The following is a 27,711-nucleotide window of genomic DNA, read 5'->3' as shown; positions in this document are numbered from 1 at the left end:
TCAGGAGCAAACCAAAATGATTTTAAAAAGGATTTCTGAATAGCAGCAAAAATAAAACACCTTTGTTTTTCAAAATAGGTTAACTTTAAAAATTCAAGAAATCATTTCATTTAAATGTAATAAATTAGGAAAACACAAGAATATTGTTAAAGTTTAGTGTATTTTGTATCAAGTTTTTATTCCTTTATCTTAACATCTACATTTTGTATAAGCTGGGAAACATATTGTGTGCTCAGATATTCTCTCTTTTTATCACAAATGTTAAATTAGCAATCTGAAAATATCCCGATGCTCCAAGCAAGCCAAAAAAAAAAAAAAACTGTGTGATTCCTAAAATCTTTTACTAATTTGATTTCTCTTGACCCCACCTACCAAAACACAGTGATATTTCAGGTTTCATATTATAGATAGCAAAATGATTCTATTCATCATTTCATCTAAATTATTCATCAGCTTACCTGGTGAGTTGAAATAAATACTGTAAGTATTTAAATGACATGGCATAAAATGATTTCTAGCCACTCTTTTCTTCTCTCTTTTATGGCCACCCAAAACTAATTAGGACCCACCAAAAGAAAAGGAATACTTGCTACTTTAAGTATGGTTTCTTCTCTGCTGATTTTATTTAAAATTGGTGGAACCATCTTGTTCTGTCTCAGGAAAACAGGAAACCTCATAGAGGCCAAAACAGTCTTCAAGAAAGGCCTAAAGCCTGCAGTTTATCCAAGGCTTCCTGCCTGGAAAACTAATGTAGGGATGCAAAAGGAAAGAAATCTTTTAACAGACATACAAAGACTTGTAGAGCAAGGTCTGCAAAGAAAAGCTACCACTCAGAAAGTGCAAATCCATGGGCTTAAATTTTGAAGGCTTCACTTGTCCAGTTGTGCAAAATTGAATTTAAATGTTATTCAGTTTTCAGAATTACTTAGAGAACAAGTAAAGGTTAAGGGACTGTAGAAATGCCATACAGTTTGCCAACTTCTCACATGTGGTTTATTGTCAAAATTTAAGATAAAGAAGGTAATAGGAAGTATAAATCAGAACTGAAACATCAGTGGAATTTCCTTGGCTATTCAAAAGGGGGTCTGTCATGAGTGCCCCAAGAATTCCAGCTTTGCTAAAGAAATCTTATGTGGGATTTGGAATGAAGCTCCAAGAAAGGGATGAGAGCCATCCATGTTCTGAAGACATTGACGCTGGCCTGGCGTGAGAGTGGTGGTGGGAAGGGGTTCCCACTTCTAGCATACATGCGCTTTACTGACTTCTCAGAGAGGCCCACTTTAGCTGCCTGCTGCATAGCAGGGGAGTCAAATCAAACCATCAAGGGCACCAATAGTCCTCAGCCGAGAAAACACACTGTTAATGGCTACCAGGTCTCTCTTTCAATTCAGTTTAGCCGCTCAGTTGTGTCCGACTCTTTGCGACCCCATAAATCGCAGCACGCCAGGCCTCCCTGTCCATCACCAACTCCCAGAGTTCACTCAGACTCATGTCCATCAAGTCAGTGATGCCATCCAGCCATCTCATCCTCTGTCTCTCTTTACCAGGTCCTAAAAAACAGGCACAAAGCACAAGCTCTCATATCTTCTTCCCGGTAGCATTGTGAGGAGGAGGTTAGTTTCAGTCTTGAGCACAAGAAGTTCAGTCTTGAGCAGAAAAGCAGAAACTCAGAATAGTTCAATACTTTGCCCATGGGCACACAATAACAGGGTGACTTGAAATCAAAACTTACCTCATCTGGTTCAAAAACCCAACCTAATGCCTTTATGCTCTCTCTACTCCTGTATTCTGTCACTTTCCTGCTGCCCTAGTGTGGGTTCAGAACCCACACCTTCAACCTGTGCCATTCCATAGTGCAAACCAAGCTGTAGATAGGGTCTTCATTATCATTCTTCCTTTACTTCTTGCCCCTCCATTTCCTCCCAAAGACCTTATTAGAGCCTTAATTTCTTATAAGCAAGGGAAAATGAGATAAAAAAAAAAAAGACTGAAATGGATATTTCAGGTTTCATATTATAGATGACAAAATGATTCTATTCATCATTTCATCTAAATTATTCATCAGTTTATCTGGTGAGTTGAAATAAATACTATAAGTATTTAAATGACATGGCATAAAATGATTTCTAGCCATTCCTTTCTTCTCTCTTTTATGGCCACCCAAAACTAATTAGGAACTGAAAAAAGTTCAAAAGTGGGTGGATCTTAATAGTTGTAAGGAAAAGGGAAGAAATACACGAGCTCATAAAGACAGCAAAGCTTTGACTGACATACAAGAACACTTAGAAGAAGGGCAAATGTTTCTTTTTTGAAAAAATATTTTTAATCAAGGTGTAGTTGATTTACAGTTTATATTAGCTTCAGTGGTACACCACAGTTAATTCAGTATTTCTATAGATTATAGTCTATTTACATTTATTACAAAACAATGGCTGTATTATATAGCGCCATACAATATATCCTTGTTGCTTATCTATTTAATACATAGTAATTTGTATCCCTTAATCTCATACCCCTATCTTGTCCCTCCCCTTTCCCCACTGGTAACTATGTTTTCTATGTATGTGAGGCTGTTTCTTTTTTGTCTTTACAATTTATCTTTTACATTCCACATGTAAGTTATATCACATGATATTTATCTTTCTCTGTCCGACTTATTTCACTTAGCATAATACCCTTGCCGTGCAGTTCAAAGGGTAACAAATCTGCCTGCAATGCAGGAGACCTGGGTTCAATCTCTGGGTCAGGAAGATCCCCTGGAGAAGGGCATTCTACTGTGCTATTTTTGCCTGGGAAATCCCATGGACAGAGGAGCCTAGAGGTCTGTAGTCAAAAGGATCGCAAAGAGTTGGACACGACTGAGCAACTACTACCTAATACCCTTCAGGTCCATCCATATTGGTACAAATGGCACAATTTCATTCATTTTACAGCTGAGTAATATTCCATTGTACATACACTACATCTTCTTTATCATTCATCTGCCGATTGCACTTAGATTGCTTCCATGTTTTGGCTGTTGTAAATAGTGCTGCTATGAACATTGGGGTGCATGTATCTTTTCACATTAGCATTTTAGATTTTTCCAGGTATATACCCAGTAGTGAAATTGCTGGATTATATCGTAGTTCTGTTTTTAATTTTTTAAGGAACTTCTGTAATGTTTCCACAGTGACTGCACCAGTTTACATTCCCACCAATAGGGTACAAGGTTTCCTTTCTCCACATCCTAACTAACATTTATTATTTGAAGGCTTTTTAATGAAAGCCATTTTGATAGGTGTTAAGTGATATTGTTATTTTTATTTGCATTTTTCTATTAACAATGTTGAGGATCTTTTCTTGTGCCTGTTAGCTACCTGTATGACTGAATGTATGTTCAGGACTTCTGCCCATTTTTTTGACTGGGTTGTTTACTTTTTTGATATTGAGTTAGGTGGGCTGTTTATATATTTTGGGTATTAACCCCTTGTTTGTCATATCATTTGCAAATATTTTCTACCAAATAGGCTGTCTTTTAGTTTTGTCAATGGTTCCTTTGCTATGCAAAAGTTTTTAAGTTTGATTAGAAGTGTTAGTTGCTCAGTCATGTCCAACTCCTTTGTAGCCCATCAGGTTCCTCTGTCTGTAGGATTTTCCAGGCAAGAATACTGGAGTGTTTTGTCATTGCCTTCTCCAGGGGATCTTCCCAACCAAGGGATCGAACCAGAATCTCCTGTGTCTTCTGCATTGCAGGCAGATTCTTTACATGCTGAGCCATTGGGGAAGCCCAAGTTTGATTAGGTCTAATTTTTAAAATTAAAAAAAAATTTTTTTTCTTTGAAGGATAGTTGCTTTACAGACTTTTGTTGTTTTCTGTCAAACATCAACATGAGTCAGCCATGGTTTATGTATATCCCCTCCCTTTTGAACCTCCCTCCCATCTCCCTCCCCATCCCACCCCTCTAGGTTGATACAGAACTCCTATTTGAGTTTCCTGAGCCATACAGCAAATTCCCATTGGCTATCTATTTACATATGGTAATGTATGTTTCCAAGTTACTCTTTCCATACATCTCACCCTCTCCTCCCCTCTTTCCATGTCCATAAGCCTATTTTATATGTCTGTTTCTCCATTGCTGCCCTATAAATAAATTCTTCAGTACCATTTTTCTAGATCCCGTATATATGCATTAGAATACAATATTTATATTTCTCTTTCTGACTTACTTCCTTTTCATGTCTGAGTAGTATTCCATTGTGCATATGTATCACAACTTCCTTATCCATTCATCTGTCGATGGGCATCTAGGTTGCTTCCATGTTCTAGCTATTATAAATAGTGCTGCATTGAACAATGGGATACATATGTCTTTTTCAATTTTTGTTTCCTCAGAGTATATGCCTAGGAGTGGGATTGCTGGGTCATATGGTGGTTTTATTCCTAGTTTTTTAAGAAATCTCCATACTGTCTTCCACAGTGGCTGTATCAATTTATATGCCTGCCAACAGTGCAAGAGTGTTCCCTTTTGTCCACACCCTCTCCAGCATTTATTGTTTTTAGACATTTTGATGATGGCCATTCTGACTGGTGTGATGTGATATCCCATTGTAGTTTTGATTTGCATTTCTCTAATAATAAGCAGTGTTGAGCATCTTTTCATGTGTTTATTAGCCATCTGTATGTCTTCTTTAGAGAAATGTCTGTTTAGGTCTTTTTCCCACTTTTTAATTGGGTTGTTTTTCTGGTATTCAGTTCTATGAGCTGCATGTATATTTTGGAAATTAATCCTTTGTCAGTTGTTTCATTTGCTGTTATTTTCTCCCATTGTGAGGGTTGTCTTTTCACCTTGCTTATAGTTTCCTTTGCTGTGCAAAAGCTTTTAAGTTTAATCAGGCCCTATTTGTTTACTTTGGTTTTTATTTCTGTTACTCTAGGAAGTGGGTCATAGAAGATCTTGCTTTGATTTATGTCATCAAGTGTTCTGCCTATGTTTTCCTCTAAGAGTTTTATAGTTTCTGGCCTTACATTTAGCTTTTAAATCCATTTTGAGTTTATCTTTGTGTATGGTGTTAGGAAGTGTTCTAATTTCATTCTTTTACATGTAGCTGTCCAGTTTTCCCAGCACCATTGATTGAAGAGGTTGTCTTTGCCCCATTGTATATTTTTACCTCCTTTTTCAAAAATTAGGTACCCATAGGTGCATAGGTTTATTTATGGACTTTCTATCTTGTTCCATTGGTCTGTATTTCTGTTTTTGTACCAGTACCATACTGTCTTGATAGTATACTCTATTGTATACCATACTGTAGCTTTGTAGTATAATCTGAAGTCAGGAAGGTTGATTCCTCCAGCTCCATTCTTCTTTCTCAATACTGCTTTGGCTATTTGGGGTCTTTTGTGTTTCCATACGAATTGTGAAATTTTTTGTTCTAGTTCTGTGAAAAATGTCATTGGTAATTTTATAGGGATCACATTGAATCTGTAGATTGCGTTTGGTAGTATAGTCATTTTTGTAATATTGATTCTTCCTACCCAGGAACATGGAGTATCTCTCCATCTGTTTATGTTGTCTTTGATTTCTCTCATTAATGTCTTATAATTTTCTGCATACAGTTCTTTTGTCTCCTTAGGTAAGTTTATTCCTAGATATTTAATTCTTTTTGTTGCAACAGTGGGAATGAGATTGATTCCTTAATTTCTCTTTCTGATTTTTCATTGTTAATATATAGAATTGCAAGTGATTTCTGTGTATTGATTTTGTATCCTACAACTTTTCGTAATTCACTGATTAGCTCTAGTAATTTTGTGATACTATCTTTAGGGTTTTCTATGTACAGTATCATGTCATCTGCAAACAGTGAAAGCTTTACTTCTTTTCCAATCTGGATTCCTTTTATTTCTTTTTCTTCTCTGATTGCTGTAGCTAGGACTTCAGAACTATGTTGAATAATAGTGGTGAAAGTGGACACCCTTGTCTTGTTCCTGATCTTAGGCGGAATGCTTTCAGTTTTTCACCATTGAGAATAGTGTTTGCTGTAGGCTTATCATATATAGCCTTTCCTATGTTGAGGTAGGTTCCTTCTGTGCCCATTGTTTGATGAGTTTTAATCATAAACAGATGCTGAATTTTGTCAAAGGTTTTTTATGCATCTATTAAGATGATCATATGGTTTTTATCTTTCAATTTGTTGATATGGTGTATCACATTGGTTGATTTGCTTATATTGAAGAATCCTTGCATTCCTGGAATAAACCCAACTTGATCATGGTGTATGAGTTTTTTGATGTGTTGCTGAATTCTGTTTGCTAAAATGTTGTTGAGGATTTTTGCATCTATGTTCATCAGTGATATTGGCATGTAGTTTTCTTTTTTTGTGTTGTTTTTGTCTGTATCAGGGTGATGGTGGCCTCGTAGGATGAGTTTGGAAGTGTTCCTTTCTCTGAAATTTTTTGAAAGAGTTTTAGAAGGATAGGCATTAGCTCTTCTCTAAATGATTGATAGAATTCTCCTGTGAAGCCATATGGTCCTGGGCTTTTGTTTTTTGGGAGATTTTTTAATCACAGCTTCAATTTCAGTGCTTGTAATTGGGTTGTTTATAATTTCTATTTCTTCCTGGTTCAGTCTTGGAAGATTGAACTTTTCTAAGAATCTATCCATTTCTTCCAGGTTATCCATTTTATTGCCATATAATTGTTCATAATAGTCTCTTATAATCCTTTGTATTTCTGCTTTGTCTATTGTGACCTCTCCTTTTTAATTCTAATTTTGTTGATTTGATTCTTCTCTCTTTTTTTCTTGATGAGTCTGGCTAAAGGTTTATCAATTTTGTTTATCTTCTCAAAGAACCAGCTTTTAGTTTTATTAATCTTTACTATTGTTTCTTTCATTTCTGTTTCATTTATTTCTGCTCAAATCTTTATGATTTCTTTCCTTCTACTAATTATGGGTTTTTTTTTTGTTCTTCTTTTTCCAGTTGTTTTAAGTGTAAAGTTAGGTTGTCTATTTGATGATTTTGTTGTTTCTTGAGGTAGGATTGTATTGCTATAAACTTCCCTCTTAGAACTGCTTTTGCTGTGTCCCATAGGTTTTGAGTTGTCATGTTTTCATTGTCATTTGTTTCTAGAAATATTTTGATTTCTTCAGTAACATGTTGGTTATTTAGAAACATGTTGTTTAATCTCCATGTGTTTGTTTCTTACACTTTTTTTTTTTGTAATTGATATTTAGTCTCATAGCATTGTGGTTGGAGAATATGCTTGATACAATTTCAGATTTCTTAAATTTACTGAAGTTTAATTTGTGACCCAAGATGTGGTTTATCCTGGAGAATGTTCCATGCGCACTTGAGAAGAAGGTGTATTCTTTTGCATTCTGAAGATATCAATAAGATCTATCTCATCTATTGTAAGACTTGTGTTTCCTTATTAATTTTCTTTTTTGATGATCTGTCCATTGGTGTGAGTGGTGTTAAAGTCTCCTAGTATTGTTATGTTACTGTCAGTTTCTCCTTTTATGTCTGTTAATGTTTGTCTTGTGTATTGAGGTGCTCCTATGTTGTGTGCATAGATATTTACAATTGTTATGTCTTCCTCTTGGATTGATCCCTTGATCATTATGTAGTGTCTTTCCTTATCTCTTATAATCTTCTTTATCTTAAGCTCTATTTTGTCTGATATGAGGCTTGCTACTCCAGCTTTCTTCTCCTTCCCATTTGTGAATATATTTTTCCATCCTCTCACTTTCAGTCTGTATGTATTTTTATGTCTGAAGTGGGTTTCTTTAGACAGCATGTATATGGGTCTTGTTTTGTATCCATTCAGCCAGTCTGTGTCTTTTGGTTGGAGCATTTAATTCATTTACATTTAAAGTAATTATTGATATATATGTTCCTATTGCCATTTTCATAATTGTTTGGAGTTGATTTTGTAGCTCTTTTTTTTTTTTCTTTTGTATTTCTTGACTATATAAATCCCTTTAACATTTGTTGTAAAGCTGGTTTGGTGGTACTGAATTCTCTTAACTTTTGCTTGGCTGAAAAGCTTTTGATTTCTCCATTAATGTTGGATGAAATCCTTGCCAGATACAGTAATCTTGGTTGGAGATTTTTCCCTTTCAGTACTTTAAATATCTTTCCATTCCCTTCTGGCCTGCAGAGTTTCTGCTGAAAGATCAGCTGGTAAGTGTATGTGGTTTCCCTTGTATGTTACTTGTTGCTTCTCCCTTGTTGCTTTTAATATTGTTTCTTTGTGTTTAGTCTTTGTTAGTTTGATTAATATGTGTCTTATTTTTTTGTATCATTTTCAAATTCCTTCATCAGGGTTTTATACTTTTCAGTGTAAAAACTTTTTACATTCTTGGTTAAGTTTATTCCAATGTATTTTATTCTTTTTTATGCAGTTTTAAATGGAATTTTCTGCTTTCTCTTTCTGATATTTTATTCTTGTTGTTCAGTTGCTGAGTTGTGTGTGACTGTTTGTGACCCCATGGAATACCCCATGGGCTACCACACCAGGATTCCCTGTCCTTCACTATCTCCTAGAGTTTGCTCAAACTCATGTCCATTGAGTCAGTGATGATATCTAAACATCTCATCCTATGCTCTCCTCTTCAACATTTTCCTTCAGTGTTTCCCAGCATCAGGGTCTTCTCCAATGAGTCAGATTTTTGGATCAGGTGGCCAAAGTATTGGAGCTTCAGCATCTGTCCTTGCAATGAATATTCAGAACTGATTTCCTTTAGGATGGACTGGTTTGATCTCCTTGCAGTCCAAGGGACTCTCAAGAGTCTTCTCCAACACCACAGTTAAAAAGCATCAGTTCTTTGGTTCTCAGCCTTCTTTATGGTCCAGTTCTCACATCCATACATGACTACTGGAAAAACCATGGCTTTGACTATATGGGCCTTTGTCAGCAAAATAACATCTCTGCTTTTTAATATGCTATCTAGGCTTCTCATAGCTTTTCTTCCAAGGAGCAAGCTTCTTTTCATTTCATGGCTGTAGTCACCATCCACAGTGATTATGGAGCCCAAGAAAATAAAATCTGTGTCTATTTCCACTTTTTCCCTATTTGTTTGCCACGAAGTGATGGGACTGGATGCCATAATCTTAGTTTTTGAATGTTTAGTTTTAAGCCATCTTTTTCACTCTCCTCTTTCACACTCATCAAGAAGCTCTTTAGTTCCTCTTTGCTTTCTTCCATAAGAGTGGTGTCATCTGCTTATCTGATGATATTGATATTTTTCCCAGCAATTTTGATTCAAGCTCATGCATCATCAGGCCCAGCATTACACATGATGTACTCTGCATATAAGTTAAATGAGCAGGGTGACAGTATACAGCTTTGATGTACTCTTTTCCCAATTTGGAAACAATCTGTTGTTCCTGGTCTGGTTATAACTGTTGCTTCTTGGCCCACATACAGATTTCTCAGGATGCAGGTAAGTTGGTCTGGCATTCCCATCTCTTTAAGAATTTTCCACAGTTTGTTGTGATCCACACAGTCAAAGGCTTTAGAGTAGTCAATTAAACAGTAGTAGATGTTCTTCTGGAATTCTCTTGCTTTTTCCATGATCCAGCGGATGTTGGCAATTTGATCTCTGGTTCCTCTGCCTTTTCTAAATCCCACTTTAACATCTGGAAGTTCTCACTTCATTTTCTGTTGAAGCCTATCTTGGAGAATTTGGTAGTTTGAACATTGTTTGGCATTGCCCTTCTTCGAAATTGGAATGAAAACCTGACTTTTTCCAGTCCTCTGGCCACTGCTGAATTTTCCAAATTTGTTGATTTATTGAGTGCAGCACTTTAACAGCATCATCTATTAGGATTTGAAATAGCTCTGCTGGATTTCCATCACCTCTACTAGCTTTGTTTGTAGTAATGGTTCCTAAAGCCCACAATATTTTATATTTATATATAGAAAAGCAACAGATTTCTGTATATTAATCTTATATAGTGCAACTTCACTGAATTAATTATTAGTTCTTCCCTCCCAATTTGGATGCATTTTATTTCTTTTTCTTCTCTGATTGCTGTGTCTAGAACTTGCAATTCTATGTTAAATAGAAATGATGAGAGTGGGCATCCTTGTCTTCTACCTGATTCTATAGGAATGGCTTTCAACTTTCACTGCTGAGTATGCTATTAGCTGTGGGTTTGCCTTAATTATATTAAAATGTATTTCTTTTGTACTAGCTTTGATGAGAGTTCTTAATCATGATCAGATGCTGAGTTTTGCCAAATGCTTTTATTTCATCTATTGAGATGATTATGTGATTTTAAAAATATGAAGTTGAGTTTATTTACAATGTTGTGTTTCTTTCAGGTGAATAGCATGATGACTTAGTCTTTTTGATTCCCTTGTGGCTCAGCTGGTAAAGAATCTGCCTGCAATGCAGAAGACCTGGGTTCAATCTCTGGTTTGGGAAGATCCCCTGGAGAAGGGAAAGGCTATCCACTCTAGTATTCTGGCCTAGAGAATTCCATGGACTGCATAGTCCATGGGCTCGTAAGGAGTCGGGTATGACTGACTCACTTTCACTTTATCTTTTTGCAGATTGTATTCTGTTATAGGATATTATATATATACAGTATTATATTGGGTGTAATTCCCTGCATTATACAGTAAATCATTATTGCCTATTTATTTTACATATGTCTGTTAATCCCATACTTCTTATTTGTCCTTCCCCACTTCCTCTTAACTTTGGTAAACATAAGTTTGTTTTCTGTGTTTATGAGCCTGTTTCTGTTTTGTTTATAGTTTCATTTGTATTATTTTTTAGATTCCACATATAAGTGATATCATGTAATATTTGTCTGACTCACTTCACTAAGTATAATATTCTCTATTATCCATATTGCTATCCATATTGCTATGTCTATCCATATTGCTGTGTTTATCCATATTGCTGCAAATGGCAGGAGTTCATTTTTTTGGCTGAGTAATATAGCATTGTATGGGTTTCCTGGGTGGCTCAGTGGTAAAGAATCCACATGCCAATGCAGGAGATGTGGGTTCAATTCCTGGGTGGAGAAGTTCCCCTTGGAGAAGCAAATGGCCCCCCACTCCAGTATTCTTGCTTGTAGAATCACATGGACAGAGGAGCTTGGCAGGCTACAGTCCATGGGGTCACAAAGGGTTGTACAAAACTGAGTGACTAAGCACACAATTATGATATATCTTGGTGTGCATAAGTTTGGGTTCATCTTGTTTAAGACCCTCTGTGCTTGCAGTACCTGGATAGGTTTCCTTTATCAGGTTCAGGCTGTTTTCTGCCATAATTTCATCAAATGCATCTTGACCCATTTTTCTCTCTCTTCCACTTTCAGGACCCTATAATGTGAATGTTGATATATTTAATTTTGTCCTATAATTCCCTTAAACTATTCTCTTTTTTTTTTGTTCTGATTGGGTGAATTCCATTATTCCATCTTCCAGATCATTAGTGCATTCTTTTGTATCATTTTATCTGCTGTTAATTCCTTTTAGTGTCTTTTTCATTTCAGTTATTCTTCAGTTATGACTAGATCTTTTTCTTATATTTTCTAGTTCCTTGTTAAAATTCTCATGGTGTTCATAGATTCTTCTCCTGAATTTGGTTAGTAATGCTTTGACCTCTATCTGGTCAATTGTTTATTTCTGTTTTATTACTTTGTTTTCCTGGGTTTTTCTCTTATTCTTTCAGTTAAAACAAATTCCTCTGTCTCTATGAAATTAGGTGAAAGAGTTAGTTACCTATTGCAGTCTTGAAGGAGTGTCCTTGTGTGGGAGATTCCCTAATACAGTTTATGTGTGCTCCATTGCTTTGGTGGGAGAACAGGATCTCATATGAGCATGAGTTAAGTTTTCCCCCAGTGTGTGCTAGAAGCTTTCACTTTGGTAGAAGGCAGGGCTGGAGATGGGATTCCTTGGTGGCCCAGAGGGTAAAGAGTCTACCTGCAATGTGGGAAATGTGAATTCGATTCCTGGGTCGGGAAGATCCCCTGGATAAGAAAATGACAACCCACTCCAGTATTCTTGCCTGGAAAATCCCATGGACGGAGGAGCCTGGCGGGCTACAGTCCATAGGGTCTCAAAGAGTTGAACACGACTGAGTGACTTCACTTTCACTTTCAGGGCTGGAGATGAAGAGACACCAGCCAGATCCAGGTGTGAGTCAGAGCTTATCCTCTGCTCAGTGGTCAGCACCACCCTACTGGGGCTGGAGGTAGATCCCAAGGTACTGGAACAGAAGCCCTGAGGTTCAGGTCTGAGTTGACCCCATTCCTTCTAAGTGTGTGCTCTCCCCACTTCCAGAACCTTCACTTTGGCCCAGAGGGGAGTAGTGGTGCAACAGGAGGGACTGGTCTGGGCACTCACCATACATCTGGGCACAAGCTATATTGGCCCTAGCCAGTCAAAAACCTAGACTGCTTCTGATGCTCTGCCTGTGTAAGCACCATAATGGCTGCCCCGGCCCACTTGAATGCCTGTCTGGGTCTGACCTACCTTTGTCCCTCATAACTGAGTTCTCCTGGCCACTACAGCACTCACTCTAGTGCTAGTGTGGATTTGTGCTGTAGATCCAGTGGGGATGGTGCAGTGCTTGGCATGGGTGAGGGTGTGGGCTGTGTCAGCCCTAGGTGCAGAGACCTGGAAGACCTCTGATGCTATGCCTGTGTCAGCACCAGTAATGGCTGCCCCCACCCTACTCAGATGCTGTTCCAGGTCTGAGTCACTTCTGTGCCTCACAGCTGAAACTTTACCTCAGCTACAACAGCTCTCACCCTAGGGTAGAGCTGTGTCATGAAGCAAGTAGATCCGGAGTGGGTGCTCAGTTCAGGCTAGGGCCCACACTAGCCATTGGGAGAAACCAGCCAGTGTTCCGTGCAGCTGCCGTCTGCATTCTCTGCCCTGTTTTGGGAGGAAGGGATCTGCATGCTACTCATGAATTGGCTTCTCACAGCCTTCCTGTTAGTCCCACTCGTCTCCACCCAGTCAAGGGGACTCATCTTCCCAGTGTCTAACCCCAGAGTTGGAGTGCCCAATATGTGATTTTAACCACTTATTCCTTAGGAATGACCTCTGCCCTGTAATCTCCCTCTTCTCAGTTCCCTCTAAAGGGCACAGGTCCTGGAATGATGTCTTCATTTCCTACAAGATTCCATGTAGATCTTTTTTTACAGGCTTGGTTGTACAGTATTCTTTCTGTCAGTTTCCAATTAGTTTTCAGTGAGAATTTCTTCCACATGTAGATGTATTTCTGATGGGTTCATAGGGTAGGAGGGGGTGAATTCTTTATCCTCATATTCTGCCATCTTTATATCTTCCCCAGACAGATGTTTTTTAATCCCTTACTCATAAATCATGTTGGAACATCATTCTTTTTTGTTTGGGCTAAATACATCTATGTGACAGTTTTATTTTAACATAGTCTGCTTCAATGCTGTTTACTTGTTGTTCTTGTTCAGTTGCTAAGTCATGTCTAACTCTTTGTAACCCCATGGAATGCAGCACGCCAGGCTTCCCTGTCCTTCACTATCTCCCAGAGTTTGTGCAAATCCATGTCCATTGATTTGGTGATGCCATCCAACCATCTCATCCTCTGTTGTCTCCTTCTCTTTCAGCCCTTGATCTTTCCCAACATCAGAGTCTTTTCCAGGGAGTTGGCTCTTTGCATCAGATGGCCAAAGTATTGGAGCTTCAGCTTCAGCATCAGTCTTTCCAATGAATATTCAGGGTTGATTTCCTTTAGGATTGATTGGTTGGATCTCCTTGCAGTCCAAGGGACTCTCAAGAGTCTTCTCCAGTACCACAGTTTGAAAGCATCAGTTCTTTGGCACTCAGCCTTCTTTATGGTCCAACTCTCACATCTGTACATGACTACTGGAAAAACCATTGCTTTGACTAAATGAACTTTTGTTGGTGAAGTGATGTTTCTGCTTTTTAATATGCTGTCTGGGTTTGTCATAGCTTTTCTTCCAAGGAGCAAATGTCTTTTAATTTCATGGCCACAGTCACCATCTGCAGTGATTGTGGAGCCCAAGAAAGTAAAATCTGTCATTGCTTCCACTTTTTCCTCATCTATTTGCCATGAAGTGATGGGACCAGATGGCATGATCTTAGTTTTTGAATGTTGAGTTTTAAGCTGGCTTTTTCACTCTCCTCTTTCACCCTCATCAAGAGGCTCTTTAGTTCGTCTTCATTTTCTACCATTAGAGTGGTATCATCTGCATATCTGAGGTTGTTGATATTCTCCCAGCAATCTTGATTCCAGCTTGTGATTCATCCAGCCTCGTATTTTGCTTGATGTATTCTGCATATAAGTTAAATAAGCAGGGTGATAATATATAGACTTGTCGTACTCCTTTCCCAATTTAGACCAGTCTGTTGTTCCATGTCCAGTAACTGTTATTTCTTGACTTGCATACAGGTTTCTCAGAAGACAGGTTAGGTATTCCCATCTCTTCAAGAATTTTCCAGTTTGATGTGAGCCACACAGTCAAAGGCTTTAGCGAAGTCAATTAAGCAGATGTTTTTCTGGAATTCCCTTGTTTTGTCTATGATCCAGTGGATGTTGGCAATTTGATCTCTGTTTCCTCTGCATTTTCTAAATCCAGCTTGTATACCTGGAAGCTCTCGGTTCATGTACTGTTGAAGCAGAGCTTAAAGGACTTTGAGCATTACCTCACTTGCATGTGAGATGAGCCGAATTGTAGGGTAGTTTGAACATTCTTTGGCGTTGCCCCTCTTTGGTATTAGAATGAAAACTGACCTTCTTGAATCCTGTGGCCACTGGTGGGTTTTCCAAATTTGCTGGCATATTGAGTGCAACACTTTAACAGCATCATTTTTATTATTTAAAATAGCTCAGCTACTGGAAAACTGAAAAATATTTTTAATTACTGACTTCAAATCTGTTAGAGTTTCCTTTTTTGAATAGATTTATGAATTGCCTTCAGAAGGCACCCCACTTTGTGTAACATTGCCCTCTTAGATGCTGTTAGAGGTATACTTTTCTATATCCTCAACTTTTCCTGTTCTCTCCTTGGACACCAGTGGTTTCCCCAACATTTTACCTTCATTTCCTTCTTTCTGTACACTGCAGACACATATGCACCCTTCCATTTGGGTGGAAGAATATGGAGATTTCAAGATTAATCTAACAATGAATTAAGTCCAGGCTTACTTTAATTTATATGCAGAATGGAAACATCTTTTCATTTGATAAGCATCCCCCATCTTTGTTAAAATGTGATGCTCTTAGTACCATGTACAGTAAAGGGCCAGAATATGAAGATGTTTATATTTTTAAGTCAGCAGTAGATGGGCATTTTGCTTCATTCACAAGATTGTTTTTTCCATTTGCTTATTCTGAATCATACAGTAGAAAAAAGGGCTGGAAAAAAAGATCTGAGGTGTTAAGAAAAATAGTGACTTCAAATAGTAAAATAGAATTGATTGCTTTTAAATGTGTCACATAACAGCCCTCATTCTTCCCAGCACAGAAACCATTAGAGAAGATATTGCCAGTTTATATGCTGTTTCATTTTAAGCAATTGGAAAGTCGTAAATGGGGAGAAGAGAACAGTTCAGTTTGGCCTCATAAATTTAAAGAGGGTCCTTGACTGTGACATCATCCTGATGCCCAAGGCTTGCATAAAGTGATACAGTTTTCATGAGTAAATGAATTTGTTTGTTTTAATGGGGGTTGGCTTTGTTTTGGGGTTATGATTGATTCACTAAGGACTGGAAGCAACTCAGGTTCTGAGAAGTCAATACCCATTTTAGCACCAAGAGTAGAAACATAGTATAAGAAGTAACTTTGGAGAAGTAATTTATTCCTACTATATTGGTAAGGTATTTCATCAATGATTTATTGAATTGTATTCTTATAAATTTTAAAACACAAACATTTGCAAACATCTAAGAATAATATTTGCAAGAAACTGGAAAAAAATGTCAAGACACAATTTCATATCCATGGTCTGCAATAATGATTTTAGTTCAGTTTTGTCCCCATATCTTATGCCAACAAAGACTGATTTATAAAGCATGTTCCTCAGTCCAGAACCAGATAATACTGAAGATAATTGCTATGCCTGGTTAGAGTTTAAGAGCAATTTCCTGAGACACCACTTGTAAAAATGAAAGAACATACATTGGAATGAGTGCTGGTCAGCTATATAGTAAAAGAAAATAAGGAATTGTTGCATGCAGTCTGCTTTCCAATATTAGTTTAAATAATAACTGCATTATACCTGATGATCCCATAGAACTTTTAATAGTGTGAATTTATTGTTTGGAGTCACAATCTTGTTTTAAACTTTCTAGGCACATACAAAAATCCAATCAATCATAGTCCAATTTCAAACAATTTATTCACATATATGATCAGTACTTTATCACCTATAAGTGGGAGTTATTAAAATATAAAGTAGGATTTGGATTTCTTCTGGAAATCAAATGACATTTTATTTTTAAATACGAAAAGAACCATTAGTATATTAACAAGCATGTTATTAGATACAGGACATTTTAAAATAACCCTGAGAACTGCAATATTATTTTATATTTTCATTTAAAGAAACCCATTAAATTTTAAAGAAAAGTTTGAAAATTTAATATATAATTCAATTTTCGAATAGACTCATACATTTGATAAGGAATATCTGAACCTAAGAAAAATTTTAGCTTGAGTTAAACCAGTGATAGTGATGTTTAATCTCACCTTAGAAAACTATTGTTAATTTGTGTTCACAGTCTTTATACTATGTAAACTTATCCCTGCCTTTAAACTAATGAGATTTGCTTCTTATGAAACTGGCCAAAACCAAAAGAGGGACTGAGAAAATCTTTGGCAAATTTAAAAACTAATTTAGGCCATTGTTTGGGTTTAAAAAAAATCAATTTCTTCTCCATTTATCATCTTTGACTTACTTACTTTGCATAAATTATCATCTTCAGTTATTTGGTTTGGCGATCAATGCACAGCTAGGAAAAGTGAAAAACCATTTTAAAGATAAATCGAGATTTTAAAAGAAATCAAGATATTTGATACAGAGGAAATCTTGTCCTGGTAGGTGTGTTTTTCTAGCTTAAAGAAATGAAAATGCAGAGAGTTTTTTTCTTATCTAAATCTTTATTAGAAGAAAAAAACAGATTTAAAACAATGAGTAACAACATATCTCAGTAAATATTAAACACTTCAGTTATCAAAGCTATTTAGACAATAGGTCCCTAATATTTCTGCACAGCAGAAGCACACTGGTTACAGAGCTCAGACTGTCATATGCTCATGTGAGTTCGTTTTTGGCATAAAAGAATATCCAAAGTCATAGTTAAATATGATAGTAGATAAACTGCTAGTAACTTACACAGTTGATTCTCAAAGCTTTCACAACTTATCACTGTGTGATTGACGTTCCCTTAGGGTGATTGTTTTATGGACTCTTTCTATAACTGAGTAACAAACCGAATTCATTTTCTTTCAAGTTAGCAGTACTAATAAAATTATTTAAAACTGAATTAGAAATTATGTTCCTGTTCATATTAGCACAATAAAAAGTATCGTAAGTAAACAGATTAGTTCATATCAAAAGTTAGAGAATGGAAATAACATACTTAGTACACTCATGGACAGTAAATCCATTTAAAATGGAACTATTCAGTACACGGTATCTGTGAGCACCCTTTCTAAGGGGGTAAAGTTTCCCTTTGTGATTTCTTAAAGTTTCCCTTTCCAATCTGTGTAAAACACTGATAAATGTAGTCTTATACCTATTTTCAAAGATCTATCATAGAAAAGATTACATTTTAAATTCCCTTTTAGTAAAAAAAACAAACAAACCCAACAAGTGTCCTTTCAGGTTTTTTCTTGCGTGTAGTACACATTCATGAGCGTCCACTAGGTGCAAGGGAAATTGTTTATGCTGCAAAATGTAGTCTATACAGTGAGACTATCAAACGTAGTGAAATGACAAATGGTTTCCAACCAGTAAGCTAAGAGGAAAACAAATGCAAGAAGACTTGTTTTAATCACTAAACATTGCAGGATTTTTTTTTTAAACAATGTTTGTAAACTTGCCCACAAAAGCTGGGTGATATTAAACAGCCAGTAAGGCACTTTGTCAGAGAGGACGAAGTAGTAAAGGCTGGATGACTGACAGTTTGTTTGATAGGAAACAGTCTATACTTAGAGCAAAATCTGGAGTGGAGTGCTCCTTTTACCGATTTACTGTCAAACGGGAGTGGGGAAAACTTTAAAATCTTCTCTTTCACTTTGCTTACCAATTTTCCCTGCAGAAGTCTTTTAGTTGTAATTTAAAAAATATATTAGGAGCTATTAGTTTAAATAATGTATCATTTTCAATCTAATATTTAAAACAATATTAACATATTCACTAGCATTTTCAAAACATCCAAGCCATTCTCTTTAAAAATGAATTACCAAACAGAAGATCTTAGTATAAAAAATGTTCTGTGTTATTAACAATTCCCTTGCGACTTCTGATGGCTTCACATATTACAGTATAAGCTTTGGTATAAAACATGCAAATCAAAGCCAACAAGGTCGTGAGTACAGGGTTCCACACACAGAGCACTTATTAGAGAAGTGCAGCACAGACGCAGGAGACGAGCCAAAGGTGACACCGCTGCAGGAGGACCCGAGATTGCACTTCTACTGCTTCTTGGTTTCTGCATTTCGCTTGTTCATAATCTTCATCAGAGACTGACTCATGTAATAGGGTTTTTCAGCAGAACCATCGTTTCTTTCTAAATCTTCCACTAGGAGGAAGAATGGCACAGGGTAAATATCAAAGCACAAGTGTAAGAGAAGTAACATCGCCATCTGCTGTATACTTGCTTTACAGCAGTTCAAAATGTTATTTAAAAAAAACAGCATAGTTTGGCATCAACGTTACTGTAAACATAACTATGAGAAAACAATCAGCCCTTATTGTTAGGTCAGTAAGATACTATCTCATTCTGTGTACCAGGTCTGATTCTGCCAATAGCACCTGCCTCTCAGCTGCACAATTGAGAAAACAAGTTTTCTCTTCTTTTAGGGAACAAACGTAATTACACAAAAATCAAGAGATATATGAGGAATTTTAAAATTCACCTTCACATTTCTAAAACGTGTTATGTATTGAATTTGCCTTCTAACTTACTGTATTAATTCAAAATTGCTTTTGTGTTTCAAGCAACAATTTCAGTAGTCTAGTTTTCTAAAAAGATTTGTAAATTTTCAGTATATTTCAAATCCTTGAACCGCAAATTTTGAGACATATTGCTCCATTTTCTCCATTTTTTCACTGTTATTTAATTTCTTTCTAAGTGGCTTCCAAATTTTTCTCAAAAACAACAGCCATTTTTCTCTAAATATTTCAATTACACAGAGGTAATTAATGAAAAATATTTTTCTAACTAGATTAAGCATATAATATGGGTTAAAATTTCTCTGCTTAGAACTTTCTAATTATTAAAAAATTATTTAGAACTACTGAACCAAACAACATTCCTTTTCCTATGATTTTGCACCCAAGGGTTATATTCTTATAGTCAAGTTTAGAATGTATCTCCATACTCTTCAATGAATACTTTTACTGTGGCGATTCTTCTGGTCTAATCAGCAGGTTCAATGTTAAACATTTAATACATGGGTCCCATCTAGTACCAAGAATCTAAAAATAGAAATTATGACTGCTAGCAATCTCCAAATGAATCTCCTTTGTCTTTCATAATTTTGTAATTCCTAGAAAAGCCAAGAATATAAGTAGAAAATAAGCAACTAATTTCCCATACATTGATTTATGTTTTAAGTTATTTCCCAACTTTTATGTGCATCAGAATCACTAGAGAACTTTTTAATAATTCACAAGCTGCCCCACATCGAAATACTTACATCAGATTTCTCTTGGGGTGGGGAGCACAGGTAGCAATATTTATAACAAATTCTCAGAGTGATTCTGATATATACACAGAAAATTAAAAATTGTTTTGTTTCATCATTATGAATTTTTCAACTACTCCTAAAAGGGGACTTATTCCTTATAATTTTCAACACTTAAGATAGAGGTAACTATTTGACTAGATTTTTGTTGTGAACCTTGTATTATTTCTTTTTAATTTTTTATTTTAAATTGGAGTATAGCCAATTAACAGTGTTGTGATAGTTTCATGCACACAGATGAGGGACTCAGCCATACATATACATGTATTCATTCTCCCCCAAACTCCCCTCTCATCCAGGTATATTATTGAATAAAATAATAATAACAACTATCTAGAAATATAGGTTGTCACTCTTCTCTGAATTATACTTCAAGGAGCATGAGAGTGAAGAAGGCTTTTGCCAAGATAGGAAGCCAAATGATGCTTTTGATTACAATCATAAAAGAAAGTAAGCCAAGAACAAGATGGGGGCCATATAAGGGCCAATATTTTGAAACTCTCCCCTATTCGTTGGCTTCTTGCTATTAAGCTGGTAGGAAGTCAGTGACCCCACACTTCAGGGTCATTAAATAAATTACTAGTCATGTTAATTTATAACACAATTATACATTTCTAACTCTCTTCTTGGATACATGGATTATATCCAGATCATGCTCCTTTTTGTCAAGACATAAATAATCCTTATACACAAACTTAGTGTAAAAGCCAAAAGGACACTGTTGACCCAGTACTCCTTTGGGGTACATTTTCACACTGTTCGCCATATCTTATGCTCTTGTACACAGGAGATGGATAGACAAGGTATGTGGGTGTCTGATTCATGCTTTGCTCCACCGTGCAAAAGACTAAGGCATGGCTGCCAGAGCCTGGTTTGTTGGTCTGGTCAGCAGAGGTGGAAGAATAACTTCCCTCCTGAGCCCTTCAGGAAGAGATCTCCTAATCCACAGTATGCCCCTTGTAAAGGTACCAGCTGAGGTACCTATGGAGGGCTAATGTTTCCTTAGGGTAAAATCTGAAGTCTTATCTTGTCTCTTTTTTCACTGAAAGTTAAGCTAAAATTAAACCTTTTATAGAACAAACCCACATGATCTCTTTAATCTAGAAAAACAGGCATGCTCATAAAAGATTTAATCACTCTTCTGAAACACATCCATACCCATTTCCTATATGGTGGGCATAAAGATTCATCTCTATTTGGGTTATAGACAAAGGGTACAAGTTATGTGGCCATTTCATTTCTGCTCAGAATATTTTCATGGTGGCCTCAGGTTCATATTATTAAAAATGATATTCCAGAACTCAGATTCAACTTTAATTTCATGACAACAAAATGGCCTATGAAGGTTCCATGGTAGTTTTTACCTAGTAATGCTCTCTGTGGAACCTGTATAACCTTAGCATCTATATATTCATCATGGTCTTGAATCACTTACTAAAATATACTTCCCAGGGAACCATTAATATAAGTTTAATCACAGTTTAGGATGCTGTCCACTTGCTTGAACAGTATAAATATAACCATAGCACCACATTTACAAATTTAGTACCATATGCTGGTTAACTATAAATCAACCTGTTTATGGCTAATTGATTATACATTTATAGTGCTTTCAAAAATTTCCTGAATATCTTTTACAAATACACATTTGTAAAAAGAAAGGTCGTCAAAGTGCTGCAATGGAAAACAGCCTGCCAAGTTATAAAAGTTTGGAAACACTCTCAGCTATAGACTTTAAGAAAACATGTGACATTTACACCTTGCTCTTCAGTTGGAACCACAGTCTATAAAGTATCCTAGTTCACAGAGGCTACTGTCATCAACTGCCTGATACCTCAGATGGTACCAGGTTCTTGCTTTTCAGGAATAGGTACTGAAATTTCACATTACTTAAAAGCATCATTTTCCAATACAAATGACCTAATTTACAAAACTTCTACTTAAAAGTGAATGGCAGTGTTTGAAGCTTTTCTACTTTTTCTGCTTCTGGGGAACTAGTTGCTTCTTGTTCAGAATTCCGTGCAGGGTAGGGGTTATGAAGTAGGGTTTTTCTGTTGATCCATCATTTCTTTCCAGATCTTCACCTGTATATGCAGCAGCCAAAGCAGGCAAAAGCAGCAAGCAGCGGCAGAATAATTATATGCATTTTTAGAATTTGGAGAGTTGAACAGGGAAAAACCAGAGAAAGCAGTGTTAGAAAGTCAAATATAAGACAAATTAGTGCAGTTAAGTAGCCAATACTAGTCAAAGTTAGAAGCTTCAACAACTTCTGCCAGGAAGCACTAAAACTTTGTAAATCCCACCCACTCCCAAAGAGGTTTATTTTGATAGTTTAAAGGTTAATAAGATCTTTAATGTCCTTTCAAAGGTGTTATCTTTGAATTCTGCAACTTTTAAGTTCATAAAGGTAAACTGCCCTATCCTCTGAGATGAAGCTGAACAAAAAGTGTGGCATGATACATATAGAGAATACTTGAATTTCAGAGTTCAAAGTTGCTCTTAATGGTAATTCACACCCTAATGTTACAGATGAAGAAATTGAGACCCAGGGATGTGAAATGATTCTCCTAAAGTTGAAAGCTCTGGGGCAATCAGGATGAGGTGAGGACCCAGTTTCTAGACACCTACTTCAGATCTCATGCTGCTAACTAAAAGGTGCCCCATCCTAAATCCTTGCAGTTTGCCTCAGATTACATTCAAAAGCTAATGCAGTGTCTTATGACTTTTGTAATATATGAGTTTATATTCCTGCTTTGCTTAATAGTAAGATGATGGGTATTCACTGAGCACACATTTGCTGGGTGGTTGGGGGAAAGGATCAGAATGATGCTGAGAAGCAAGGAGAAGTTTACATAGAATTAAATTTCTTGCAGATACATATAATTCACAACTGATAATATCTCAATAAATATATAAATGCAACTTGATTCTGTTTTTACTAGTATATTAAAATATTATATTATTTTTAGCCTTTATTTATTATGAAATAAAGGATAAGAAATATTATATAAAACCATACACCATAATCACTTAGAATATATCTAAGTTATTTTTCACCATACTCTCTTAGGAATGGTTGGATTATTGGTTTATCAGATTTTTACAGTGGACTTCACAGTGACTTTCCTCAGCTACAAAATGAAAAGCTAAGTAGGAAACATCATAGATGCTGAACATTTTTGTTCTTTTTTCCTTAATCATATTTCTATATCACCTATTATATGTTTATATCGTTATTACTTTTGAGGAATGGGTAGGAACTACAGTATCAATCACCCAATAATGATAATAATCATCTACAAGTATTGTTTTCTTCTATCTTGGGGTCAGAATTCTCATTTCTTTGTAATGTTGAAAGGATGCTACGTTTCTACAAAATAGAGTATTTGCAAGTGGTTCGCATTTTTAAACATACCAGTTTTCTGGCAGTCAAGATAATAGGTATAAAGAGGTATGCAGAAAAAACAACAACAACAACAAAAGGTACAGTTCCACACAATCAGAATTTGGTTTGGAATATCATTTAAAGAGAATAGTTTCCAAAGTTAGATGTTGCCCAAAGTAACAGCTGGAGAGGGAAGAGAAACGCAATTTAGTTTCTCTTGTTCTTTATTATCAATGACAAGAATATTGAAGAAAAAAGGTTCATGTTCAACACATGATGTTTTGAACAAGGCTGAAATTATACCTGATTTTTAAGAACTTGGCAATATAGATGAGTGGAATATAGTAATATCGACGAGTGCAAAACATTTCTTCATTCTCAAATTTAGAATCCACTGTCAAAATTAAAATCCACAAGACTTGCCAAAGCTTCCAAAGACTGGAAACTGGTAGGTTCCAGACATTTCCTCGGATACATTTTTAGAAAACTTTTCAGTTACAAAAATGGGGAAGACCCCAGTGGGCTCTCCCAGTTTGACTCCCATAATTAGCATTTGAGAGGAAAGCTCTCTGAACATTTGAAAGCTCTGTCTCTTCTGTGTCTTAAGCTACCTTATTCCTGTGTTCCTTCTTCCATCTCATACCTGAGCTGAAGTTTGTTCATGTGGTATTTTGTAGATGGCTTTTCCTGACAAACCACTGGGGTGCTAGGAAAAGATTAAACATTCCAGTTCCATTTAGAGCCAAAGGAAGAGCTCACTTGTGCACAAAGTTCTCCTGATTTCTTTGTCCAGTTATTGAAAATTGATTTGTAAATGTTCAGAAAGGAAAAAGATATCCAACCATTTTCTAGAAGATTTTTTCCTTCAATATAACACCCTATGAAATATATATATGTATATGTGTGGGTATATATATGTGTGTGTGTGTGTGCTTAGTCACTCAGTTGTGTCTGACTCCTTATGACACCATGGACTGTAGGCTTCTCTGTCCATGGGATTCTCCAGGCAAGAATACTAGAGTGGGTTGCCATGCCCTGCTCCAGGGGATCTTGCCAACTCAGGGATTGAACCCAGGTGTCCCGCATTGCAGGTGGTACACACATACACACACACACACACACACACACACATACACACATACATACATTATCTCCTATCCTGACCCCAGCATGCAGTTGGTACTATGAGTTATACCAAAAAAACCCACTGAACTGTTCATTTTATACAGGTGGATAACTCATTAATGCACTGTAATAGAATGTTTTCTCTGCTTCTCTTAAGAGCAATGTGCCAGAGAAATAATCTCTCAGAGGGTATTAGCTGTAGGGATAACAAGCTCTGTTCTTTCATCTGTTGACCTTACTTTATTTAGGCTGAAGATGACAACAGATCAAGCTCCTGATGGGCACTAGACTCCCCAGGGCTTTTAAGATGAGGTACTAATAGAAAACATACCCGTTCTGTGTATGTGAGTAGCACATGCTCCATAGAGGCACAGTGCAGTAGTCAGTGATGAAAGCCCTAATGAAATATTTTAACGATAAGCATCAGAGTTCATCTAAACATTTCCAAGACATGCCTCTCTATTAATCCTATCTATCTGTCATTGTGTTACCTAGTGTGAATTGGCTCTATGTATCTTTGAAATCGTTGCCAGCTTGGCTTTATCAGAAACTATAATGGCTCTCCTCAAGAGTTCCCAAAGCCCAGCCTCAAAGCCCAGCTAAGTCTTCAGTTGTTAATGAAGCATAACAGAAGCCAATTATTACTACAAATTTGAAAACATTTTCAGAAATTAAAAAATAATTTCATGCTAAAACCATGCCATGATGCCTGACTCTCCTGTGCTTTGAGAATACCATCTCTCAGCTGTTAAGTTTTAAAAAGAATCTACTAGACAATGTCTCTTTCCAAATTAACACTGTTTTGCAGTTGCAGCCAGGTCATAGAAAATCCACAGCCAGCTAAAGACATGGGTGTAAACCTTTTCATCTTTCGGTTACCCACTGAAGAGGGAAAACACATATACTGAAAACTTACAGAAGCAGATGAAAATTGTTTCAATACACATTGCATAGACGCTGAAGAATCCATGTGCAATTATGTAAGATCCAATAATCACTGTCTGTAAATGAGTAGAGAAAAGAATGAAGATGTCGTAAATTTGTCCAAAAGAACAATAACGCAGTTTTAAATGAAATCATGATAAGGAAACTTTGAAGTACTCTTTGATGAAAAAGATTTCAATATAGAAATGTAAAAGATTCAATGATAATGTTTTTGAGTGTATTTGAACTGAGATTTAAACAAAATGTGCTAGATTATCTCCCAGTTTTCTTTTCACTATCCCTAATGCTTATCAAAAGCATCCCAGATCTAGGATCCTGCATACTGAGACAGTAAAGCACAGAGTTTTTTGTTTCATTTTTTCATGGAATAATCCTATTCTTTTTAAAATATTCATTTATGTTTGGCTGTGCTGTGTCTTCATTGCTGCATGTGGGTTTTCTCTAGTTGTGGCAAGTGGGGGCTACTCTCTAGCTCTAGTGGGGCTTCTCACTGGGGTGGCTTCTCTTCTTGCAGAGTACAGGTTTTAGGTACACGAGCTTCCATAGTTATGGCTCACGGGCTTGGTTGCCCCGTGGCATGTGGAATCTTTTCAGATCAGGGATTGAATCTGTGTCTCCTGCACTGGCAGGTAGATTTTTTTTTTTTTTAACCACTGAGCCACCAGGGAGGCCCAACAGGTAGACTCTTAACTACTGGACCACCGGGGAAGTCCAGAGCATGGAGTTAAAAGCACACACTGCCTAAGTTTAATCACAGCTGAGGCACTCACTCAACAAGTCACTCATCTCTCTGTGCTTCCTATGGAAGATTGTTGGTGGGGAAGCAGAGATTGTAACAGTGGTGTTTATGACACATGGATTGAGTGAGTTATAATAATATACTGTAAAAGATCCCACAGGGTTCCCTCCAGGTCCTCTCCAGTTGCCACATCTATCTCCCAGTTGTTGGGAATGTAGGCAGGCAGCTGATGACTCAGCTGTTTTGCTCCACAGAACTTGCTTTTGCAGGGAACTGCCTCACTCAAGGTTACACCATCATTCAGAGGGCAACCCTTGGCCAGTGGCTGCCTGATGCAGTATATGGAGGCCTAGCCCCTGTGTCAGAAATTCCTATAATTATGTCTGAGGCTTCAACTGTAATTGCAGCATGGATCAGCTTCTTTTTTTGCCCAGCCCTGTCCTCCTCACTTCCTTTCCAGCGTATCTCCGGAGAGCACTTCGTAATAAGCCCTCTGCTTGCAATCCTCTGTCTCAGGGGTTGCTTCCAAGGAACCCAAGCTCCACAGCAGAATGAGGCTGGGCACAAAGTAAGACTAATCCTGTTAGCTATCATTATTTCTCCTATTCCTTTTTGGTTTTTTATTCTGCCATCTCTCATAAATCAGAGTCAGTATTACCCAGTGGCTATGGAATGAATTTTGTCCCCTCAAAATTCCTACGTGGAAACCTAATCCCCAGTGTGATGGCATCTGGGCGTGGGGCCTTTGGGAGGCAATGAGGATACAAGGATGGAGACCTCGTGAATGGTTAGTGCCCTTATAGGAGAAGATGAGAGAGGATCTCTCTTTCTACCCTGTTAGAATACAGCAAGAAGGTATGCCTTTGCAAATTAGGAAGGAAGCTCTCACTAGGGACTGAATCTGTGGGCACCTTGATCTTGGACTTCTCATCTTCAAAACTGTGAGGAATAAACCCCTGTTGTTTAAGCCACCCAGTCTATGGTATTTTTATTGTAGCAGCCCAAACTTACTATCAGCTCTTACCAGCAAAGGTACCCAGTAGTAATTTAAAGATGTTGGTCCTTCTATAATCACTGGGAGTCTTTCCGTGAAAAGTAGAAAGGCCAGGACACCTGGAGCAAAGGAATATAGCTTTTTGTCATAAAGAAGTTTTTCTAGGCACCTGTTAAATTTTTTAAAAATCTTCATTGTTGTTGTTATTGTTATTATTACTACTACTACTACTTACCTATACAGCCAGCAACTAGAATCTTTCCCAGGATTAGTACAAAGTCTGTCACTCTATCCATAACTGCAATTCTGAAAATCAGAAAAAAAAATATAATTTTGTGTTTAAGTTAGATTTGTTACTAAAAATTTACGAAAGTAAATAATCCATGAATTCATTTTGATGTGTCTTTGCTGAAATCTTACTTAGCATTTATTAAGTGGAAGAAATGAAGGAACCCAGGCATGAAATTCTGACTTATTTATAAGGAAGTAAACAGAAAATGGCATTATAAGGGCTGTCAGGTGCTATTGGTGGTGTCAGCCTCTCTCACTCTAATTTGAGGACTATAGACACCCTGCATCCTGAGGATGGCTGCATTGGTTCTCT

General features: G+C 36.8%; 1 protein-coding gene across 1 annotated transcript in view; it reads right to left on the bottom strand.

Annotated features, from left to right (window-relative positions):
• Positions 1 to 17,863: 17,863 nt before the first annotated feature.
• The window catches only part of SLC44A5 (solute carrier family 44 member 5), a 230,561-nt gene continuing 220,713 nt past the window's right edge, over positions 17,864 to 27,711 (bottom strand). The window contains exons 20-23 of the mRNA XM_070362122.1: positions 27,343 to 27,413; positions 27,138 to 27,226; positions 25,346 to 25,430; positions 17,864 to 18,751 (exon numbers count right to left, since the gene is read on the bottom strand). Coding sequence (XP_070218223.1) covers positions 18,645 to 18,751; positions 25,346 to 25,430; positions 27,138 to 27,226; positions 27,343 to 27,413 — 352 coding nt within the window. The 3' untranslated portion in view covers positions 17,864 to 18,644. The remainder of the gene's footprint in view (positions 18,752 to 25,345; positions 25,431 to 27,137; positions 27,227 to 27,342; positions 27,414 to 27,711) is intronic.

The sequence above is a fragment of the Bos mutus genome, chromosome 3, assembly GCF_027580195.1.
Source record: "Bos mutus isolate GX-2022 chromosome 3, NWIPB_WYAK_1.1, whole genome shotgun sequence".
In the NCBI taxonomy this organism is placed as follows: Eukaryota; Metazoa; Chordata; class Mammalia; order Artiodactyla; family Bovidae; genus Bos; species Bos mutus.
Note: the sequence above shows the minus strand (reverse complement) of the source record. Positions and strands in the feature narration are given on the sequence as shown.